The sequence below is a fragment of the Heptranchias perlo genome, chromosome 32 (genome assembly GCF_035084215.1).
Source record: "Heptranchias perlo isolate sHepPer1 chromosome 32, sHepPer1.hap1, whole genome shotgun sequence".
NCBI classification, from domain to species: domain Eukaryota; kingdom Metazoa; phylum Chordata; class Chondrichthyes; order Hexanchiformes; family Hexanchidae; genus Heptranchias; species Heptranchias perlo.
In genome coordinates this window covers 7,171,137-7,192,256 of record NC_090356.1, presented here as the reverse complement: position 1 = coordinate 7,192,256, position 21,120 = coordinate 7,171,137, and the positions used below count along the sequence as shown (strand labels likewise).

Sequence of the window (21,120 nt, the reverse complement as noted above, 5' to 3'; positions counted from 1 at the left end):
TTGTGGCTTGAGGTAAAACATGAAATACTGAGCTGAAAACATTTAGATCTAGGCTGACACAGTAGGATAGCAAGGGAAAGGAGAGAGTCAGTCATGGGGGGTGTGGGGGAGGGAAGAGGAGAGGAGTCCTCGGGCGGGCAGGTAGGAAAAAAAGAGGGGAGAGGTCCAATCGCAAGGGGTGGGGTCGGCCAATTGAGAGGTGGTATACAGGTTAGCTTGGTGGGCCGGGGAGAGGAGCACTCCTGCTCCTCCTGACCCACCAACAGTGCTGGAAAGGCACCTACCTGTTTGATCCAGCTGTTCTCGCCTCCCTTCAGCTGCCAGGTTTTCTGACCTCTGCTGGTACCTGTGAAATTAAACCCCACCAGAGGTCAGTGAATTGAGGAGAGGAGAGAGGGAAACTAAAAGGAGAAAACTGGATAACAACTTGAGGCTTCTGGTGATGATAAATAGCTGTTATTTTTTTTAAAGATCCAACACAAGATTAAACAGTCATCCTGACACCTCAATTTTTCACTTAAACCACTTGTAACTTCTAGTAACTTGATTGCCAGTGGCTAAATTAATGTCAAATTGTATTTATTCATATTGCTTTTGTTGGTTTCAGAATCCAACTACAAATCCTGTACAAGTTATTATAATTTAATACAAAATAAATACCACATACTGCATATATAATTTAAGAAAAAATGAACTTGTATTTATAAATTAGCAATGTCCGTAATCTCTTCCCCCTTCCTGAAAAAAAAAGTTTGGTGAGTGATAGTGTCTCAGGTGGATTCCAATGAAGTGCCCCATATGCAAAGGGCTAAAATATACAGTAATCACATAAGAAGACGACAGGTTTAATGAGGGGGTCCATCTGCGTACACCAATGCTGCTCACCAACTTACACTCACAGATGCAATCTCATCCAATGACTTGCTCAAGAGCCATTCTCTTAGAAGGCTGCACGTTCACCACACCAAGTCCCCTAATTTCAATCATACCAATAGGACCCTTGTAAAGTGGAGGCCAGGCATTTCAACAAAGGACAAAAAGTTAAAATTACAAGACCAATAATTTTAAGAAGGCCCTTCTGTGTATTCTGTAAAGGCTAGTGCAGCTCTGTCTACTTATGACATTCCCTTGCTTACTTTTGCTGCGAAGCAAAGGAGAACAGCACTGGATCTGAGTTTGGTCAATATCTAACAAATCAATAGGAAACGAATGGCGGCCCAGAAGCACATGGAGCAGCAAGTCTGCCGAGGGGCAGACAGCCTCGAATAGCCCATGGGCCATTTAGGTGCACCAATGCCATACAATAGTGTTGACTTCAATACGAACCCATTTGTTCTGTTAACGAAGATTAAAAACATTTTGAAGCTGAACTGTACTCATTAGTTATCAGTCTATTGAAACATTATAGAGAATTTCCTGGTTCACCACCATAACTTCGCCAGAAGTGCGGCGGTAACACGGTTGGCACATAGCAGCAGTAGCTCAGAGGAAAATCTGGGCCATCATGTCTGCCAAAAGAAGAAAAAGGTTTGCCAAGCACTTTACACAAAAGGTACTGCCCCTTTAAATATTTCTCCTTTTCCTCAGTCCATATTCCCAATACCGTCTCTCTACTACTGTCAGTCCTAGGCCATTCAGCAAACTATTCCAGACAATGTAGCTCCGTTTTGGACCTCTGTCCCTCACTGTATGCAAGGCATGTTGTCCATGTCCTTTCTTAAGCGCTCTTATTGTGCCAATCTGTGATGTAAAATATTAATGAACAACACACCCTGATGCCTCTCGTTTGATCCTAGCTCTCAGTTTCTTTAATTCAGTGTTGTTTTCATCAATTATCAGTCCGTATTCTGCTAAATGCCACGCTTCTTCATAAAGTTGCTGTTCAAAGTAACGGAGAGCGATGCGCTGGAAGTGTTGTGACAAGCTGAGCCGTCCTGGCCTACTGGAGATGTTGGTTAGTGCTGCAGACTGGTCTAATTGCAGGGCTTTTATATAGTCCTTACAAGCCTCTTCATCCTTCAGGATAAGGAGTTGGATGTGCCCTGTGCAGCAGTAATCTTCTACCAGCTCTGGAGAGTTGCTGGAGGTGCTCCTTTTGATAACCTCACGCAGGTCCTTTAGTGCCCTCTCGTGCTGCTTTAGTCTGGTCAGGCACATTGCACGTGGGCGGACATACTTAGCTTTGTTTTTACTTGCAAGGACAGCCAGTGTGTAGTACCTCAGAGCTTTCTCCTGCTGATTCTCTTTAGCCAAGATACTAGCTTCCTGCGAGGCTACCTATAGAAGAAAATGGTAAACGAGGCAACATTAGATTTCCTTAGGTTGCAATTATTAGAAGATAAATTATTGGCAGATTTGGGGGGGGGGTGGTGGGGAGGAAGGAAAGAGGGAGAGGGAGGGAAGTGTGGCACACTGTCCTTTCACCTCAAGGATCTGGGTTGAATCCAGCCCGAATTGATGGATGAAAATCTCAGGGTAAAAATTCTGCTTGCCATATTGGAGGCTTAAGCACCCATCTAGTGCCCGACAAACGGGCGCTGTGCCATCAAATTTCTACATCCTCCTCTCTAGAGGTCCTATAGAAATGAATTTAGTTAGACTTAATCCTGTTCCTATTGGGCACAAAATTGCTCCTTTTATTGCAAATCTCATTCAGAGAGTCCACAAGGTTGGCTGTGCAGGAAATGAAAATGTCACACTGGTACAGTTGGGGGTGCTCTTCGAGGTTGTTGTTAAGGCACACGATTGATGCAGAGAAGGAAGGAGAAATAAGGAATGAACGAGTGATAGACTAGCATTTATATAGTGCCGTCTATCTTAAACATATCAAAGCACTTCACATGTAATGATTAACTTTGGAGTGCAGTAACTCCTTATGCAGGCAAGCATTCACACGCAATGAGATAAATGGCCAGTTGATTTGTTTTTTTTGTTTGAGGGAGGAATGTTGTCCAAGAAACCAGCAAGGAGGAACATTACTCTGCAACTGTTGTCTTATACCTGACCTGAGTGCTGGATGTTATTCTGGGTGCCTGAAACAGTAAAGGGTTCCAGTTCTCATTGCTAACACTGCTCGTGTTAAAAGGTAGAAGAGGTAAAAAAAACTGATTGCAAAGATGCAGTTTTTAGAACATATAAAGCATAATCCTTTCCCATTTCCCAAAGAAAATATCCACCATTGAATTGGCTTTTTGTTGAAACATCTCCCACACAATGAAACACAGAGCAAAACTATTCTTTACTCCAGCTGCCTTTCCATTGGGACCCTACTGATGCCCAGTCACCCGTTCCCCTTTCTATGCTACAGTGGGATGGACCGCTCCATGGACACAGTTTTCACTACAGCCAGCTGACAGAATACCTATTTCTACAAGGTATGGATGATCCTGGCAGTTTTCGCTCATCATGGTGGTGCAATCTGCCACCATAAAAGCCTTATACAATGGCTCTCAGACAGAAATTAAGTTGAAATGATATTGGAAGTTAGGATTCCAATTAGAATCCCATCTCGGTCTCCGACTGAAAGCCTGGTGGTGCTCCTGATAGAACTGCTGGTTCGTTTAATTAGAAGCCTGTGTCTTTACCCCTAAAGTTAGCAGGCCACCTGAATGGAAGCCTATAACGATCAGTGGAGCACAAAATTTTCAGAGAAGTTGTTCATTGCTCCACTGTAACAGCTCTCTCTAAGAGGCCTACCCTACAAGTTGCCTCAGGGCAGCAGGACAGTGCAGATGGGGAACAGGGAAGTGGTGCACAAGTGCATGAATATCAGGCAAGGACAGGATCTAGCATAGCAGTGATGAAACTCATAACTGTCAACACTCTCTGCCTGGCTGCTTATGCAACGTATAGGAGTGTGGCCACTAGCACCAATGCAGTTTTTTATATATATAAAAAGTTGTTGAAATTTTCAACAACTTCATATCATAACCACTCCTCCCATTTTTTCAGACAGCAAGTGTTGGTAATGGCTCTGCTGTTGCCATTTACAGCTGCTCTAGACAGATCTTTTATTCCTTAACTTATCCTATTACCACCCTCCTTGTCTTACGCCATCATTCCTTTTGTCATTTAATCACTCTTGCCTTCTACCCTATCACAGATCTTCCCTTTTGTTCTTTCCTCCCCTCCCCCCCCTTCCCTGGCTCTGTACTTGCTTAAAAACGTTAACTCTTAACATCTTCCAGTTCTGACAAAAGGTCTTCGACCTGAAACGTTAACTCGGTTTCTTCCTCCACATATATCACACAGCATCCAGCTGATAATCTATTCCAATATTTACAAAAGTTACAATTGTCCACAGTCCATTACCACATCACGAATTGCAGAGCAGCAGTAATTACTGCTTAGGGAGCAATTAATCCAATAGTCTCGCGTCCTCCTGTCAAGGGATCCCGTCCAGTTTAAAAATTCAAGAGAATGAAGATTAAATTGTTCCAAACAAGGAGAAGCCTTCATAACTCTGCCAGCACCACTTTTTTTCTTGCTGTGAGCAACAATCTATCTCTTGTCTGTCAACAATATGCAAATGATTGGCGCCTCTGCATTTCTAAAAAAAAGAGTAGCATGAACAAAAATGAAATGGCAATAAGGGTGTAATGTGGGGTTAGAATGACAACAAAATGATGTTTCAAAAATATCACTGGATAGATAACATCCCTGACTCAAGGATGCATAAGATGCCTGTGTCTACTAGAATTAGGCTTACCCTTTGATCTAGGACACTGCCCTACAAGCAAAGTTAGAAGTCTCCCATCGCCTGGTGTAACTTTCCAAGTTATGATAGCACAAATGATAAAGAAAGACAGAACTTGCATTTATATAGCGTCTTTCATGACCTCAGAACCTCCCAAAGCTTTTCACAACCAATGTAATGCTTTTGAAATGTAGTCATTTTCTAATATAGGGAAACGTGGCAGCCTATTTGCAAATAGCAAGATCCCAACAACAACGACCAGATTATCTGTTTTAGCAATGTTGATCGAGGGATAAATATTGGCCAGCACACGAGAACAGCTCTGCTCTTCTTCCAATAGTGCCATGGGATCTTTTATGTCCACCTCAGTGGGGGCCTCAGTTTAACATCTTATCCAACACATGGATAGGGAAATACAGGGGGTTCGTCAACCCTGTGGCTGCTAAGGCAAGAATATAGCGCCCTAGTGGAAAAAGCCCTTTTAACATCTCACTCTCCATGTCAACTGAGGCAATAAAACGGGGGTGGGGGGAAAACAGCTCAGCCAGGTCTGCGGCTCCTGATCAATAGACAGTAACCCCTGCTGGAATTTGCATGTGTGAGCATACGAGGTTGGAACAGGGTTGGGCTCAGTTGGCATTTGAATAGGCTGCTGACTGTTGGCTTACACAAAGAATAGTAATTTGGGCATAGTTGTTTGGTGTTCATGGGACCCAACCTCAGCAAGAGGTGGCATCTTTGAGAGGGGAGGAAAATAAATGTGGAGAAAGCATGCACACGTGCATGAACAAGTATACAACCGAAGAATCTCTCTGGTATGCATTTCAACAGTAAGTGGGAGGTTAAAGATATTTATGAAAATGAAATGGAGCCAGTGCTCCCCTATGAAGAGGTTTATACATCGAACCAAATAAGGTGAACACATTGGCTCCTACACCTTTGTGAAGCAAGTTTCATTGCCTGGAATGTGACGGTGAAATGAGAATAATGTAATACTGACAGCACACTAAAACTGCCAAACGCTTGTTCTTAAATATGTTGTTTAATGTGTAATTTAATAAAATCTTTTTGCTGCCACCCAAATCATATGTTCACTATGAATGTGATTCCAGAAAAAAAAAAGGGGGGGGGGGGGTGGAAAGTAGGGCTGGAAATGCCAATCTGCCACATGTGAGATTATCAAGTATCAAATTTCCTCCTCTAGCTGCCCTGAAAAGCACCCATAAATGGGACCGAATTAATACTGCTCTTGCTGTTAGGGCAGGTGGGCACTGAAGATGTACCAATACTATGCTTGGGCTCATCTAAATTTTAAACTTTATTCACTTATCATCATGGATGATGATACAGGCCATTTGGGAGGAAAGAAACTGAAGTAAAAAAACAAAATTGTTAGCATAGCAGAGATCGTGTCAGGGAACCTCTATTGCTCGTATTCCAACTATTCATTGATGTGATTATTTACCAGAATGTTTGTGGGACAAAACCTTCCACAAGATGTTGAAACTATGCAATGTTTACTTTTTTATTTGTATTTTACTGGTCTTCACTGTCATCTCTAGAGTATTGCTGTGAAAAACATGCAAGACCAAAATTGGGGGCCTCTTGATTATCTGACAATTTCCACTATCCACCCCAGGGATTTTGGGGGGTGGGGAGTAAGAAGGAAGATAATGGAGGTTTAACTGCACAGTGTTTCTCCTCAATGACTGAAAGAATCAAAAGAATGTTAGGTTTCCCCCGTAGTGCCTCAAATGTGGGATGAAGTGGTCAGTTTCTGATGAATGGTTACACCTGAAACATTGACTTGTCTGTTGTCACCACAGATGCTGATCGACCTCTTAAGTGTTTCCATGAAATAAATCTTCTAATGGTAGTCAGATAATGCCAACCTTGAGTTTTTGAAGTCTGTGGACTGTTGTATTAAGTTAAAGATGCTACAGAAAAGCACCTCCAGATATGGGTGCAGAGTTAAAATCTTGCAAAGCAGGCAACTCAGGTACTGAGCAACCCAGGGAGGACAACTTGAGTGACAGGTAATTCTGGTGTGTTTGGGTAGGAGGAATTCTGCAGCTTATTGTTCTACGAGAGACTGTTGGTGATAAATACAAGTCTACCGAATACTAAATTAGAGAGGGTACAGTCAATTATCACCAGTGGACTAGAGACCATGGTTTATATGCAGTGGATTACAACCCACGGGTATATCCCATGCATTATAGCTTGTAGTTTACAACTGGAGGATTTTAAGAATGATTCCATGATCACATGCTCCCACTGGGAAGCTGCGCTGACGGCGAGTGCGGGTCAGCGACAAGGCTCCAATATTGGAAGCCTCAATTCTCTGATCTATGATCCTTGCCAGTATAGCTCCCCACTGGGAGCACGGGATCGTGGTCTCACTACATATTTCATGATTGATGGTCAGTGGTGGAGGCCAGCATTCACTAGACTAAAACATTGAGGCCCAAATCACTGGTCGCGTCAAAAAGCCTGCACTCCTGTGTCAAACCCTCAATAAATCATGATTTCGTCTCAGGATTTTACCTCATTAAAAACATTTTAAAGACTATATTTCTGTTGTATAAATACACAAGGCCAAAATGCTGCATGTATAATTAACTGAATCACACACCCGTGGCATCACTAATGTTTGACTTATTCTGTAATGGCATTGGAAAATTCTACTTACCGTTTAAAAAAGTTTCTGCCCCCTGTTGTGAAACTACCCCTCCCATGCCATGGGGTAGTTTCACCAAGAGACTGAAAGGCCTGAGCCTGACTGTCCCTGTCCTTCTCATCATTTCTTTCTCAACCATTATGGACAGTTTTTAAAAAAAAAATATAGGAACTGCTGGAACATGGTTTCTTGTTATATAAATGAAAACGGAGGCTAAAAAATGTCTTTACCATAATTTCTCCTATGCCAATGCACTGTAAAGTAAATGGTTGTCATTACATTTTTTCCACTTGTATACAAGAGCCCAGTGATGGATCCCATTGAAAAAAAAATTTCAGTTGTGATTGTGGCAATGGGAAGACCAGAGGTGATGGAGGGGTAGTGATTCTACAGCTATGTTATTTGGGACACCAAGGGATACAGGGATAGGGCAGGAAAGTAGAATTGAGGTAGAAGATCAGCCATGATCTTATTGACTGGTGGAGCAGGCTCGAGGGGCTGTATGGCCTACTGCTGCTCCTATTTCTTATGTTCTCTTAAATTTGCTTTATAAATTATCATGGTTTATAATGGAAGGAAAGCTAAGTGAATGCACATCAAGTGTCTCTGAATACTCAAAATCTACAGATTGAGATGTTCGGTCAGGCTCTATGCCTTCTCCATTATTGAGGCTGGCAAGCAGCACACCCCATACTTTCTGGTCTCTGCACAAGTGAATTATATTTGCCTATTCCATTACATCATCTTACTACATTTTTCTTTGCTTGCCTCAATTATCAACCTTTCCAGACAATAACAACCCCAGTGTCTCCCAACTAACATGTGCACAATCAATCATAATTATCCTCTTCACTTCTCTCTTGTGCTAGTTCAAGGACATCTCACTTATTATGGCAAACAGGAGCCAGTTTGTCCAAATATTTTGATAGGAGCCGAACCAGTTTGTTACTATAACCAAGGTATTAAAATTATTTCTGTGAATTATTCTTCCCTTTCTGTATCCATGATACCAAAGCTAAGAACTGTCTTCACGCGTCACATTCTCTATCACTACACAACTTGGGCTGATATATAGATCAATTACACAGCATGTAAACAAGAGTTGTGTGGACTATTAAAAATATTGGAAGAATTTTGAAATGAATCAGATAGCTTAAAAGTCCCATTTTCATCGAGTTTCAGCAGTGTTCAACAGCAAGTACAAGAACGACCACCCTTATAGGAAGTATCTTAACTTCTCAGAGAAGGGCCCATGTTCCATCTCTCCCCATATACATACATCTTATATACCCACGGGACAGAAGACAAGTTGGACCCCATTAAGGAGTTTACAACCATCTTCCTTTCTGCAATAAGATTCTTTACAACAACCTGTATTTATATGGCGCCTTTTAACGTAGTAAAATGCCCCTAGGCGCTTCACAGGAGCGTTATCAAACAAAATTTGACACCGAGCCACAAAGAGATATTAGGACAGAGAATAGCTTGGCCAAAGGGGTAGGTTTTAAGCCTCTATGATGGTTGACAGAGGGTTCTGGGGTATTGCTTAATATTAAGGTTAGTAAAAATTTCCCCCAAGATAGAGACTACATCTGGTCCATTTTTATGGCTTATCTCAGAGGTGACAATCTTCAACTGAAAAGTCTTGGACAGTGTAGCAAGTTGAATTGCTGGACTAAAGCAGCAGCTTAGATATCAACTCCAATGCACAGCCTTCTAGAGCTTAGGCTGAGCAGATGCTTAAACATGAGACATTTGTAAGTGACAATGGTAATGGTCTTTCTTTTTTCCCTTTCTCCACAATCAATTGTTCAAGGAAAAAGCAAAATAGATAGCATTTAGCTCCACTAGTCACTTATCATGGGTCCTGCTGGCTCTTGAGCATGGCTGATGTAATTTTTGAGACACACACAATGTGGACATCGAACTGTATCTTTGACAAACTGAGATTGTCCATTTTACCTCACAGCTAGTGCCTCTGAGAGCAAATACAACCGTCATCATTGAGACAACTGCTTGCAAACCACCATTCCGGCTGAATGAAGGAAACTTGGAATATAGTTTAACTCAATTTGCTTCAACAACAGTGGAAAAGCTGGAGCAGCTGAATTGCTGCGAGTTGATAATGGAACACAGGTCTTAAAGAGTTACCGTAGTTATTGAAAGCAAATCTGTGCCAGCTTTTCCATTAATGTGTTGAGCCACCGTGCCAGACAATGCACTTTTCATTATTTCTGTTTATTACTGATCTTACAAGCTGTTGACAGAAAGCACTGGGATGAGAGGGAATGCAAAAGCATTTCAGTCTAAGGTCAATGCACCAGCTTCAGACTCTGTTATGACTAAGGAGAGGGTCACATAGGTTCTTCTTAGTGGTATCGTACAATGTTATGACAGAACAGTGTGCAGAACAAGAAGAGATTTCTGTCAATATACCCAGCAAGGACTTTTCACTGGTTACTGACTTAATGATTCAACATTATTTGAAGCTACTATCTAGTCAACCCAACATAAGGCCTGATTTTCGTGATAAGAAATAAAATGTTTATAGGAAGAAAAATTGCTGGAAGACATTTAGGATTGGCAATGTGGCAATATTTTCATGATGTAATATTATTGGAATGGATTACAGTATTCTCATTTAGCATTGGGGTAAGAAAAACTGAAAACAATGGCGTATGTTTTGCCCTGGTGGTTAAATATGATGAAGTCTATACGACTGACCAGCCATTAAATGCAGCAACAGACCTTTTAGCCATTATTATTACTGTCTCAGTTTTTCTCAGTCTGCAATTTGTGCAAGGACAGTAACAGGAAAGCCCCCTGCTTGTTAAGAAGTTGTTAATGACTGAAGGCCTTGTTAAAAGGTCCATGTGAAGAAACAGGCCAATCACCAGTTCACTCATTTCATTGGTTTAATCCATATCTAAAAAGTACCGTCAAAGATTTATCACCCATATACATCACCCCAACCCATATGAGTGGCATACTGGTCAGCTATCACTTCATTCAACTGGATGTATCTGCTGTTATAAACAATTGGATCAGGTGATGGGGCTGGCAGACAGTTGGGCTGTGGATTCACAAACCATAAACTTCCCTCCCCAAAAATTTATGGCACAATTTTAAATAAGAAAGGAACATTTTAAGCATTTTACTTATGGGTGATCCAACAGTTTACCCATGGGTTTGGTCCATTTGGAGGAATTACAACTCGACTTTTAGTGTACTACATTTTTATAGGGTTGAACCAATAAAAGAGATCTGTTAACATTAGGATTATTGAAATATCTTACATCCAATGTGATGTGAAATGCCGAAAGGGATTGTTTTGAGACAGCCTTCTGAGGCTGATTAAGTGCTAGTTTTCCTCCAGAGCTGGAACCTCCCATCTAGCAACCCTTCAGAGAATTGGACTCTCAACCATGTATGAAGCACCACTGAGAACCAAAAAAGGAAAATAAGGACCACAAGATATTAAGCAGAGTCTGTGGCTTGTGTAAAGGTTTTAATTTAATATACTTAATGTCGCCACCTGAGAACATCCAAGCATGCAAATCAATCAAAAAGAACAAATTGCCAGCACTTCGATAATATATTAGCATTCCAATGCATATTGCCATCAAATGGTAGGTTAGAGTGTTCTATCTCTAATTTCCCCATCTTGGCCAATCTCAAAGGCAAAGTGTGTCCCCACAAGGATGGAGGGAGGAAGTAAGGAATAGAAGGAGATTGAGTTACCCCTGGGCATAGTCTTTGTGACCAGATCAAAATTAGCATTGGCCTGGGATCAATTATCTTAATTGAACACTCAGCTGGGAATGATGAATCAGACCAGGGAATGTAAAAGATTGGGGGCGGGAGGGGGAGGGTGGAATGTAAAAGATTGGGGGCGGGAGGGGGAGGGTGGAATAGAGAAAAATAAGTCCTTGAATCACATTCCCTACTTCATTTAGTTTATAGTTTCTAACTAAAAGGAAAGGAACAAGTTAAAAAGTTAGACGCTAACTGAAAAAGCTTCATTATGATCCTGTTTGATATGTCACACCCTTTACTAAAACTCTCAGGTTTATAACATCCTTCACTAAGATATTCCACGTCCCATAAACCAGTAGTTGATCAGACATTTCAATAATCTAAATGATATGCCCAAATCCTGAACTTGGGATGAAAGTGCGCTACCACTCAACTAAGCTGATGTTTAGTAAGAATAGCATTTTAAAAATTCATATAACATATACTGTAGTGGGGCCAATATAATGCCCCATAGTAGTCGATTGGCACTTCAACAATGAGAGTGTGCTGATTCTTCCACGCACACTTACAGCAAGCAAAAAGAACAATAGGGACTTTGTGGCTTTGAATTTAGTATCTCCCACGCTACATGACAGCCACCCAAACTTCTCAGTCTTTTGCTATTTTCAATTTACCACGTCTCCCAATTTCTTCAAATACACTGCATATTTTCATCTCGAATTGTGTTGTGTCTGGAAGTTGGCTGATTTTTTCTTTAAAAATCTTTATTCATTCTAAGAAACTATCCACATAGGCTACCCAAAGAAATCTCCCATTTCCTCACTTATCTGAAACCTTGCTTGTAATGATTAATATTAGTTCACACTGTTTGAGTGGAAGAACATGATGCTTTATCAAGTTTTTTGGCACTGTATTTGAGCCAATGGCAACATTCTTCAAATAGTTGAAGACGTTTCCCTGAATGCCAGCCCACTTCTCCTTCCCATTCTCTTCCCACACTTACCATTTATGTGCAAGTTATAGTCCAAAGATAATCTTTAACAGCTGCATATTATTGATTTGCGCTTTCCCGTATCCCATTGACCACTTTTTCCTACAGGAGTGTTGCACAGTTCTTACCATTGCCCTGTTTAATGCCAACTTTCGATTATAAAGAGGGAATTAAGTTCATAAACTATTCTGATTAGAACAGTGCCTGTCCACACAATCTTGGCACCTCAGCAGGGCCAAACAAGTTCAACCTTCTCAGCCATTACTAACATTATACCATTCAGTGTGGGATTCATGTTGATTATTAATTAGGTTGAGAGCGTCCCAAACCAATTTCCTTAGATGTTTAAAAATATCATAGAAAAAAGTGGTTTTAGCCATCAAGCTGGACTGAATCTGAACCCAGGGCAGGCTCCAGGGATAAAAAGGAAAAATATTCTAATTAAATTGCCACCAATCTTGAGGATGGAAACACATCATGCACATTTACAATTAGATAGCAGACAGTCAATACATATAGAACATTGTTATTCCATCAATATCAACTATCAGTCCAATCAAAGATTGAAACTTATGACTGAGTAGGGACCATCAGGCATCAGAACATGGAGGACAAAAGATTTGTTCCTGTGTATAGTTAATCACAGTCAACCCAAGAAATCAGCTGACTAAGAGGAGTTAGCCAATGTTAGACAACATTTGATTAAGTTAGGGTTGCATTTGCAGTTCAAATTTCCCAAGGGACCAGTTCTAGGTCAATGACACCAACTTGGATACTATGCTAAATAGGTTAAACAAGAATAAAGGCCACATATAAATAATTCCATTTTAAACTTGAAACAAGCTGTGCTGATTTAGTCTGTATTATTGTGCACAAGCACTAGCTGTTAAAATCTGCCTTGCTTGTGCTACTTGGTGTACAGCTCTGAGAGGCTTCTCTATGCCTAGACCAAGGGTCCGATGTTCCTGAATTGAGGTGGAAGGGAATATTCAACTCCCCAATTCTACATTCTTGTTTTCATGAGTATAAACATTACCTGAACCACATGGTGACATGATTTGCTATCCAGGAACAGCAATAGAAACTCCAGGTCTTTGTTGTCCTTTTCAGCGAGCATGCTCAGATTCTGCACAGCAAGCTGGGTGTTCCTCCTCTTCATCTGAATGAGTCCATACCTGGCCTTGGCAGCAACATCGTTAGGAACTTTTCTAAAAATCTCCTCCAAGTGTTTCAAGGCATCGTCATACATTTCTGCAGAAAGGACACATTTGTATGAGATGCAGTTTCCAACATCTGGAATAATAGTTTACATCATGCCCAAATAAAGATATTTATAGTCACCATTTAAAAAGGCAGCATCCCAGTCAGGGATATTTCGGTCAGGTTTAGTTCCTGCAAAATAGCCTGTTCCAAAACATCATAGGAGGTTCCAAGGAACATCTGCAGTACATTACATGTAATCCGAATTTGTATACCATTAAGTGTTAGCTTGGCTCAATGGTAGCATTTTCGCATCGCTGAGCTTTGTGCTCAAGCTCCACTCCAGTACTTGGGCTCATAATTTAGGCTGACTTGGGAAGGTTTGATGTTGTCACTTGAGTGGCTAAAATTCCTCTGTGATAATTTTAAGGAAAAAGTTGATTTTGATCCCCACTTAAATACTCGAGCTAACTTTTCCACTAAAAATATTGAGGGGAAGAAAAAACGTTCCATTTCCTAGCACTCATTGAGCAACACAAAATTCGCAAAAAGAAAAAAAAACTTCTAAAGCAGTTCTCTCTCTCATCTATTTGGTCTCCTGTCCAGAAGGCTGTGGATGCTGAGTATATTCAAGGCTGAGACAGATACATTTGTGGACTCTACGGCAATCAAGGGATATGGGGATCGGGCAGGAAAGTGGAGTTGAGGTTGAAAATCAGCCATGATCTGATTGAATGGCGGAGCAGGCTCGAGGGGTCGTATAGCCTACTCCTGCTCCTATTTCTTATATTCTTATGAACGGATGTTTTTCGGACTGGAGAAAGGTATACAGTGTGTTCCCCAGGGGTCGGTACTAGGACCACCGCTTTTCTTGATATATATTAATGACTTGGACTTGGGAGTACAGGGCACAATTTCAAAATTTGCGGATGACACAAAACTTGGAAGTGTAGTGAACAGTGAGGAGGATAGTGATAGACTTCAAGGAAGACATAAACAGGCTGGTGGAATGGGTGGACACGTGAAAGATGAAATTTAGTGCTGAGAAGTGCGAAGTGATACATTTTGGTAGGAAGAACAAGGAGATGCAATATAAACTAAAGGGTACAATTCTAAAGTGGGTGTAGGAAGAGAGAGACCTGGGGGTATATGTGCACAAATCTTTGAAGGAGGCAAGGCGGGTTGAGAAAGCGGTTAAAAAAGCATACGGGATACTGGGCTTTATAAATAGAGGCATAGAGTAGAAAAGCAAGGAAGTTATGATGAACCTTTATGAAACACTGGTTCGGCCACTGCTGGAGTACCGTGTCCAGTTCTGGGCACCGCACTTTTGGAAGGATGTGAAAGCCTTAGCAAGGGTGCAGAAAAGATTTGCTAGAATGATTCCAGGGATGAGGACTTCAATTACGTGGATAGATTGGAGAAGCTGGGGTTGTTCTCCTTAGAGCAGAGAGGGTTGAGAGGATTGATAACGGTATAAAAATCATAAGGGAGTCTAGACAGAGTAGATAGAGAGAAATTGTTCCCATTGGCAGAAGGATCCAGAACCAGAGGACACAGATTTAAGGTAATTGGTAAAGACGACATGAGGAAAAACTTTTTTTTAAACGCAGCGAGTGGTTACAATCTGGAATGCACTGCCTGAATGGGTGGCGGAGGCTAATTCAATCGTGGCTTTCAAAAGGGAATTGGATAAGTACTTGAAGGAAAAAAAATTCCAGGGCCACAGGGAAAAGGGTGGGGGAGAGGGACTAGCTGGATTGCTTTTGCAGAGAGCCGCAATGGGCTCGATGGGCCGAATGGCCTCCTTCTTTGCTGTAACCATTCTATCTTTATATAAATTGAGCCCTTTTACCAGTGCCTAACTGTATAGAGAACAAAGAATCAAGAATCATTCGAAGCATAAAGCATTTGTATATTACCTTTTGCAATCAATATATCAACATACAGGATGTGTCGGGTTGAATCTTTCCCATTGATCACGAGTAGAGATTGACCAATTGCAGGAAGATTAACAAGTTCTTCACTGAAGACCTTTTCTTTGGCTTCTGCCATTCTAATTAGAGTGTTAATACAGTGATCATGCAGCCAGCTGCTGATCAGATTTTGAGCTTCATGCTTCAGAGATGAGATTTCTTGGATTGTCATTTTTTGGTTTGTCCGTAGAGCTGATGCAATGTCCTGTATTGCTTCCTGTTAGCAAAGGGAACGGGAACAAAATGATAGATCCACCAGTTCCAAAAGCTTGGAAAATAGAAACTCTAATATGTAGAGGTATCACAATTAGTCTTATACACTAGTGTATTAGTTTTAAGAAAAGTTTAATAAATACATTGGAAAACGTGGGTTTTAGCACTGCTTTTCATTCATTTATCTGACCCTAGTAGCTCATCTTGATCCCGTGGCATAATTATAGGTCTTTCACATCTATTCTCAACTCTGACACTATACAAATATTAGCACCTAATATGTTCTACAAAATTCCTTTGCCCCTATTATAATAATTATCCTAGTTATTGTAAACAGGTTAATGACTCTGCAAAAAAAGCAGATAAAGGAATTTCATATGAACTGGCTAAGAACTGACATGCTGATATGCATGCTGTGTAATTTCAAGGCCGTAGAATGGTTTTAGGTTCAAGACATCTTTATGTCCCCCTTAATGAGTCATCGCCGGGCCTGCAGTAACTGATGGCTTGTTTTCTATCCCTGGTAGGAAATGTTTTGTTTGTATAAGCCTTCATGATTTAATTAGCATCAATGCTTTTTCCTTTCCTGATGTGGAGATGCCGGTGATGGACTGGGGTTGACAATTGTAAACAATTTTACAACACCAAGTTATAGTCCAGCAATTTTATTTTAAATTCACAAGCTTTCTGAGATTTTCTCCTTCCTCAGGCAAATGTTTCAAGATCTTGAAACATTTGCCTGAGGAAGGAGAAAATCTCCGAAAGCTTGTGAATTTAAAATAAAATTGCTGGACTATAACTTGGTGTTGTAAAATTGTTTACAATTTTCCTTTCCTAGCACTGAATTTGACTGACTCCATTTTCAGGACACTTTAGGCAATTCTAAGGGCATTTCCCCTACATAGGTAGGGCATGGGAGGACATCTCAGAAACCATCGTTCAGGTAGAAACAGCAAATCCAGTTCAATACTTTTAACAATCTGTGCTTTTTCAAGAAGGGGTGTTGCTCATTAGCGACAACAGCTAAATATTGGGTGTTTATGAAGTTGAATCTGAAGTTCCATTCCTGATCACTGTCTCTGGTGTGCTAATCGGCCATTGATCTTCAATTTAATGGACCAGAATTTACTGTCAAAATAACAGTTATTTATGCACAAATCACACAGCAACTTCAGGAGGGCAGATGCATAGTTAAACTCAAAAATCCATAAACTGCTGTCTGAGATGCGCCGCTGTGCCGTTAGCTTCACGAAAACGTCATCTTGTTCTCTGACTCACCATTCAAATGCATTTATGTCAACTCCAACCCAAATGATGCAAACTAGAAAAAGAACTGGGTCCTTGTATGTGGGGATTGTCGACAGCTTAGGGCTGGAGTTTAGGTCAGGCCAGAAAGCTGGGAACTTCCATTCTCATATCTAGCACTGTGGGCTTAGTACGGATACCAGCTGTCACTGTATTCAGCACTTCATAATTGGCATTATCCTGCCCAGTAGAACACATTTGACACAGAGAGGTATTTCCTAAGGCCAGGTCAAATCCTGATGCCACACTTATATTTTTACAATGGCAATATATCTCATTGAAACGTATAAAATTCTTAGAGGGCTTGACAGGGTAGATGCGGAGAGGCCGTTTCCCCTGGCTGGAGATTTTATAACTAGGGGGCATAGTCTCAGGATAAGGGGTGGGCAATTTAGGACTGAGATGAGGAGGAAATTCTTCACTCAGAGTGGTGAATCTTTGGAATTCTCTACCCCAGAGGGCTGTGGATGCTTAGTCGTTGAGTATATTCAAGACTGAGATTGATAGATTTTTGGACTCTAAGGGAATCAGGGGATATGGGGATCGGGCGGGAAAGTGGAGTTGAGGTTGAAGATCAGCCATGATCTTATTAAATGGTGGAGCTGGATTGAGGGGCTGTTTGGCCTACTCCTGCTCCTATTTCTTATGTTCTTATTTGCAAACCAGAATGCTCCTCAATTCTGGTTTCTGGGTTTTAAATGAAATAAACCTAGACTTTTTGTGCACCCAAGTAGATTCCGATAGGCCTGTGATCAATGGAGATCTTCAAAGTTTATGTAGGACAGCTTAAAATTGAACCAATGCACCACAGACAGCATGAAAGTATATGGTACCAGCATACTGTGTTTAGAAGAAAAGGTTATGTACTTAAGTCAGCATTCCCAGTACACGAGAAAACAGTATCCTTTAGCTTGCCCTCTATGGCAATAGAGTCCCAAGAAGCCATTGTCTCCATATGTCTGTTGCAGAATTAGTCACATTGGAGTCTGGTCCTAAACTTGGGGGCAGAAGGTAGAAAATGGAAGGTGTTTAGGAAAGAGGTTCTAGAGAATCCTGGTTTGCAAAGTACTTTGGGTGGGGGTAGTCAATGGACCTCCTGGACACATTTTAAACTTACCAACCTCAATTAAAATGTTGACAGAGCAGAGATTCGTCCTTCCATGTTTTCACCTGAATGCATATAAACCATTAAAAATGGAACAAAAGTAAATTGAAGATGGCCAAGGAAGGGTTTGAGTAAAATGGACATTAGGTGAATTTAGCTTAATACAAGTTACTAGTCTCTGAAACTCTCTTACTTTGACTGACTCCATTGATCTATGCTTCCCACTGTCAGGGTATCATTTCTGACAATTCAAATATGCATGAAGCACAGCACAAAACTATGATCACAATTCATTACATTGTGTGCACCGCTTCAAATACAATCAGGTAACCGCCAGCCTATCATTAACTGTAACCTCGAGCAACTTCACAGCAGCGACCTTGCATTTAATAACCAACATATTTCAATGTTTTGAAAGAGAAATGGTTTTGTCAAATTCCTGTTTGGTTTTCAGTAGGCTTGTTAGATGAAATTTTTGGTCATCAAGGCCAACTCATTCGATCTGAACCAGCTGAATTAATTCAGGTCGTTTCTGACAAAACAGTCAACATACATTTGATTTGAACTTTCAGATGGCACTCAAGGTTACCACTTAAAGATCCTTAACAACATAAAATACTGTAGAAAAGGAGAATGTGTGTTTGTTTGTTTTTTAAAACCTTATTTGCTTTCACTTCAATCGTTTGCTGCTTAGGCTTTCAGCTAATACAGGCTCTAGAAAGCAGGGAGCATCTAATTAGATCCTAGAGAAAGCAAGATGAGGCCAAGAGATAGTGAAGAATCATTAAGTATCATGACATGAAGTTGAACATTACGTTGCTGCTTAAAAATAGCAGATTATGTTGTTTTCTCAAATACATGTCCTACTTTTAATTCTGCAAATTAATATCCAAACATTAGCATATATTTTTGTTGAGAATGCTCGTAACTGCCTCTTTACTTCATTTACTTTAAAATATGATACGGAGTTCCTCTAATAGCTTAGCTGTTGAATGAGCTCCTAGTGTGGAACTGAGCTACACAGGCTAGATGGGTTCCATGTTTGATGCCCAATGTGTACTGAATTAGCTGGTCTCTGCTAGCTGTTATAGAGCTGTTCCAATTGGCCTAATTGATAACTGTTATGGAGCAGTCAGCCTTATGGCAGGCATGTCAGTTTGCCAAAGCCCCTCACATAAAGATTTGGTTTAAGCAGTTGGTGACTAGTGAGCTTGGCATGTGACACTAGACATAGTACATCAAGGTAGCTGCTACATTGCAACCTGTCCTGCATAAGTCCTTCCGCTATGCTGAGGCAGCTGTCTATCAGCTAGCTGATGAGGAAACTCGAGGTTTGACATGAAGCTACTGGATAACGTTACCTGGAGACTGGATAGGAGAACACGTGTTCAACATATCAAGGTTCGGTATTTACCATTATTGAGTTGCAGAGAGGCAACCGAATGTTCCTGAGGTACCACATCTTCAACTGATGGAATCACTGTTCAGTGAGGGTATAGTGTGTGCTTATGCTGTGGTCAGGATGATGGTGGAAATACAATGACAGTTCATGGTGAGTTGTGTTGCTCATCATGTTGCTCGAGGGATACACTGTTCACATAGCAAGGGCTTAAATTCACATTTTGTAGTTGCTTAATTAGCAACTAGTGACTCTCCCTTGCCGGAGGTTGGGGCGGGGGGCGGGGGCGGGGAAAGAGAAGTAAGGTGCCGTTTCTTTGGGGTCAAAGTATCTCCAAGGTGACACATGGTGATGGAAGGTTGGAACCAAGTCAAACATCTATGGCAGCCTCAGTAATCAAATAACTGAACCAGGCAGTTCACAGTACTCCAGGGTACAGTTAACCAACCAGTCTAACTGATTAATGGGACCTGGAGGGTTTGATCTGTCTTTGGGGCTGGAATTCTTCCCACTCAGCTCCCGATAACCCTATAGGCCAATGTCCTAACAGGTGGTGTAATCTTAGCTGGACAAGTTGTGGAAAAGTTATCGGTGCTCTGTCTTGATAAGCCATATGGTTTTAGTTGATTAAACCCCAGTAGTACCCCATGCATACTTGTGGGTGCCTAAGCTCTCTGGACTAAGTGGGGTGTATTCCTGGTGGGGTGGGGTTGAGGTTAAGGTGCATTCAATATCAGACAAACAAAACTCTATCTGGATTTCTCAGTCACTTGGTTTGGGGATTCTTCAGCACAATGTCTGTACATTTCAGACACCCAGCTGTCTTGTATATCAAAAATGGAATGACCAAAGCAACAGTCAGTGCCTGGTGTCTGTGAAACTGTACACCACCACAAGCCATGGAGAAAATTGGTGGGAGAAGGCTGGTAACATGTTCAAAATAAAAGCATTCATTTTCATCCACAGGGATCCAAATGTGCAGAAAGGGCCAGGTCTTCTTGCCTTTCTCAATTATTCTTTACAAATTAAGATTATGAAGTTGGTTCAGAAGATGGATTAAGGGAGCCATCAAGGTGTCAGTGCTATTACTTTGCCTGAATGTTTAATCAATGCCTTTAGCAGCAGGGTCACTTTTCTCTCATTTGCTCCAGCTGCAGTCTGGGTTTTGAAACATTTGTCATGGCAACTACAGCTATTTGCACCTTAGAAAGGTTTGAAGTATTGAAGATTAGTGACTGAAACAGAGATTAGTTCAGAGTAATCGTGTCCAAACTTAAATTACAGACATTTGAAGTTTGAGGAAAAAGCCTGATGTGTAGGACCAGAGCCAGCTGTGTTGATATGTGCAGGCTTGGAACAATAAAGATTATAATAGCTACTCTACCTAATATCTTGTGTCAAAAACAGCAATTTATTTTAATAAGCACAGTGGCCATTTGATTTTTTTTTGTTGCACAGCACAACATAATGTTCTTTAGGTCATTGGGATGTTAGTACTTTGTACATGGGATAGTTTGGGGACCACATCTCGCGGCTGTCACGTACACTATTGGGTTCTGTCAGCAATCACATTATAAATCACCAATCTCTGATGTGTACACCATATACATAACAGGTTATGCAGTTCTTGACATGTAGACCATATACACAATGTGTATACACGGTCCCTGATATGCAACAAATATAACAGTCTCCACTACGTATATTAATTTATACAAAAGGGGTACATAATCCCTGATGTATATACTATTTGCATAATAAGTATACACCGTTTTTGATCTGCACCTCATTTTTACAGC

The 21,120-nt window shown here is 41.0% G+C and overlaps 1 protein-coding gene across 1 annotated transcript in view; it reads right to left on the bottom strand.

The window, feature by feature from the left end:
* Positions 1-594: 594 nt before the first annotated feature.
* Positions 595-21,120, bottom strand: part of ttc34 (tetratricopeptide repeat domain 34) — a 50,796-nt gene continuing 30,270 nt past the window's right edge. The window contains exons 5-7 of the mRNA XM_067970269.1: positions 15,246-15,516; positions 13,160-13,374; positions 595-2,277 (exon numbers count right to left, since the gene is read on the bottom strand). Coding sequence (XP_067826370.1) covers positions 1,756-2,277; positions 13,160-13,374; positions 15,246-15,516 — 1,008 coding nt within the window. The 3' untranslated portion in view covers positions 595-1,755. The remainder of the gene's footprint in view (positions 2,278-13,159; positions 13,375-15,245; positions 15,517-21,120) is intronic.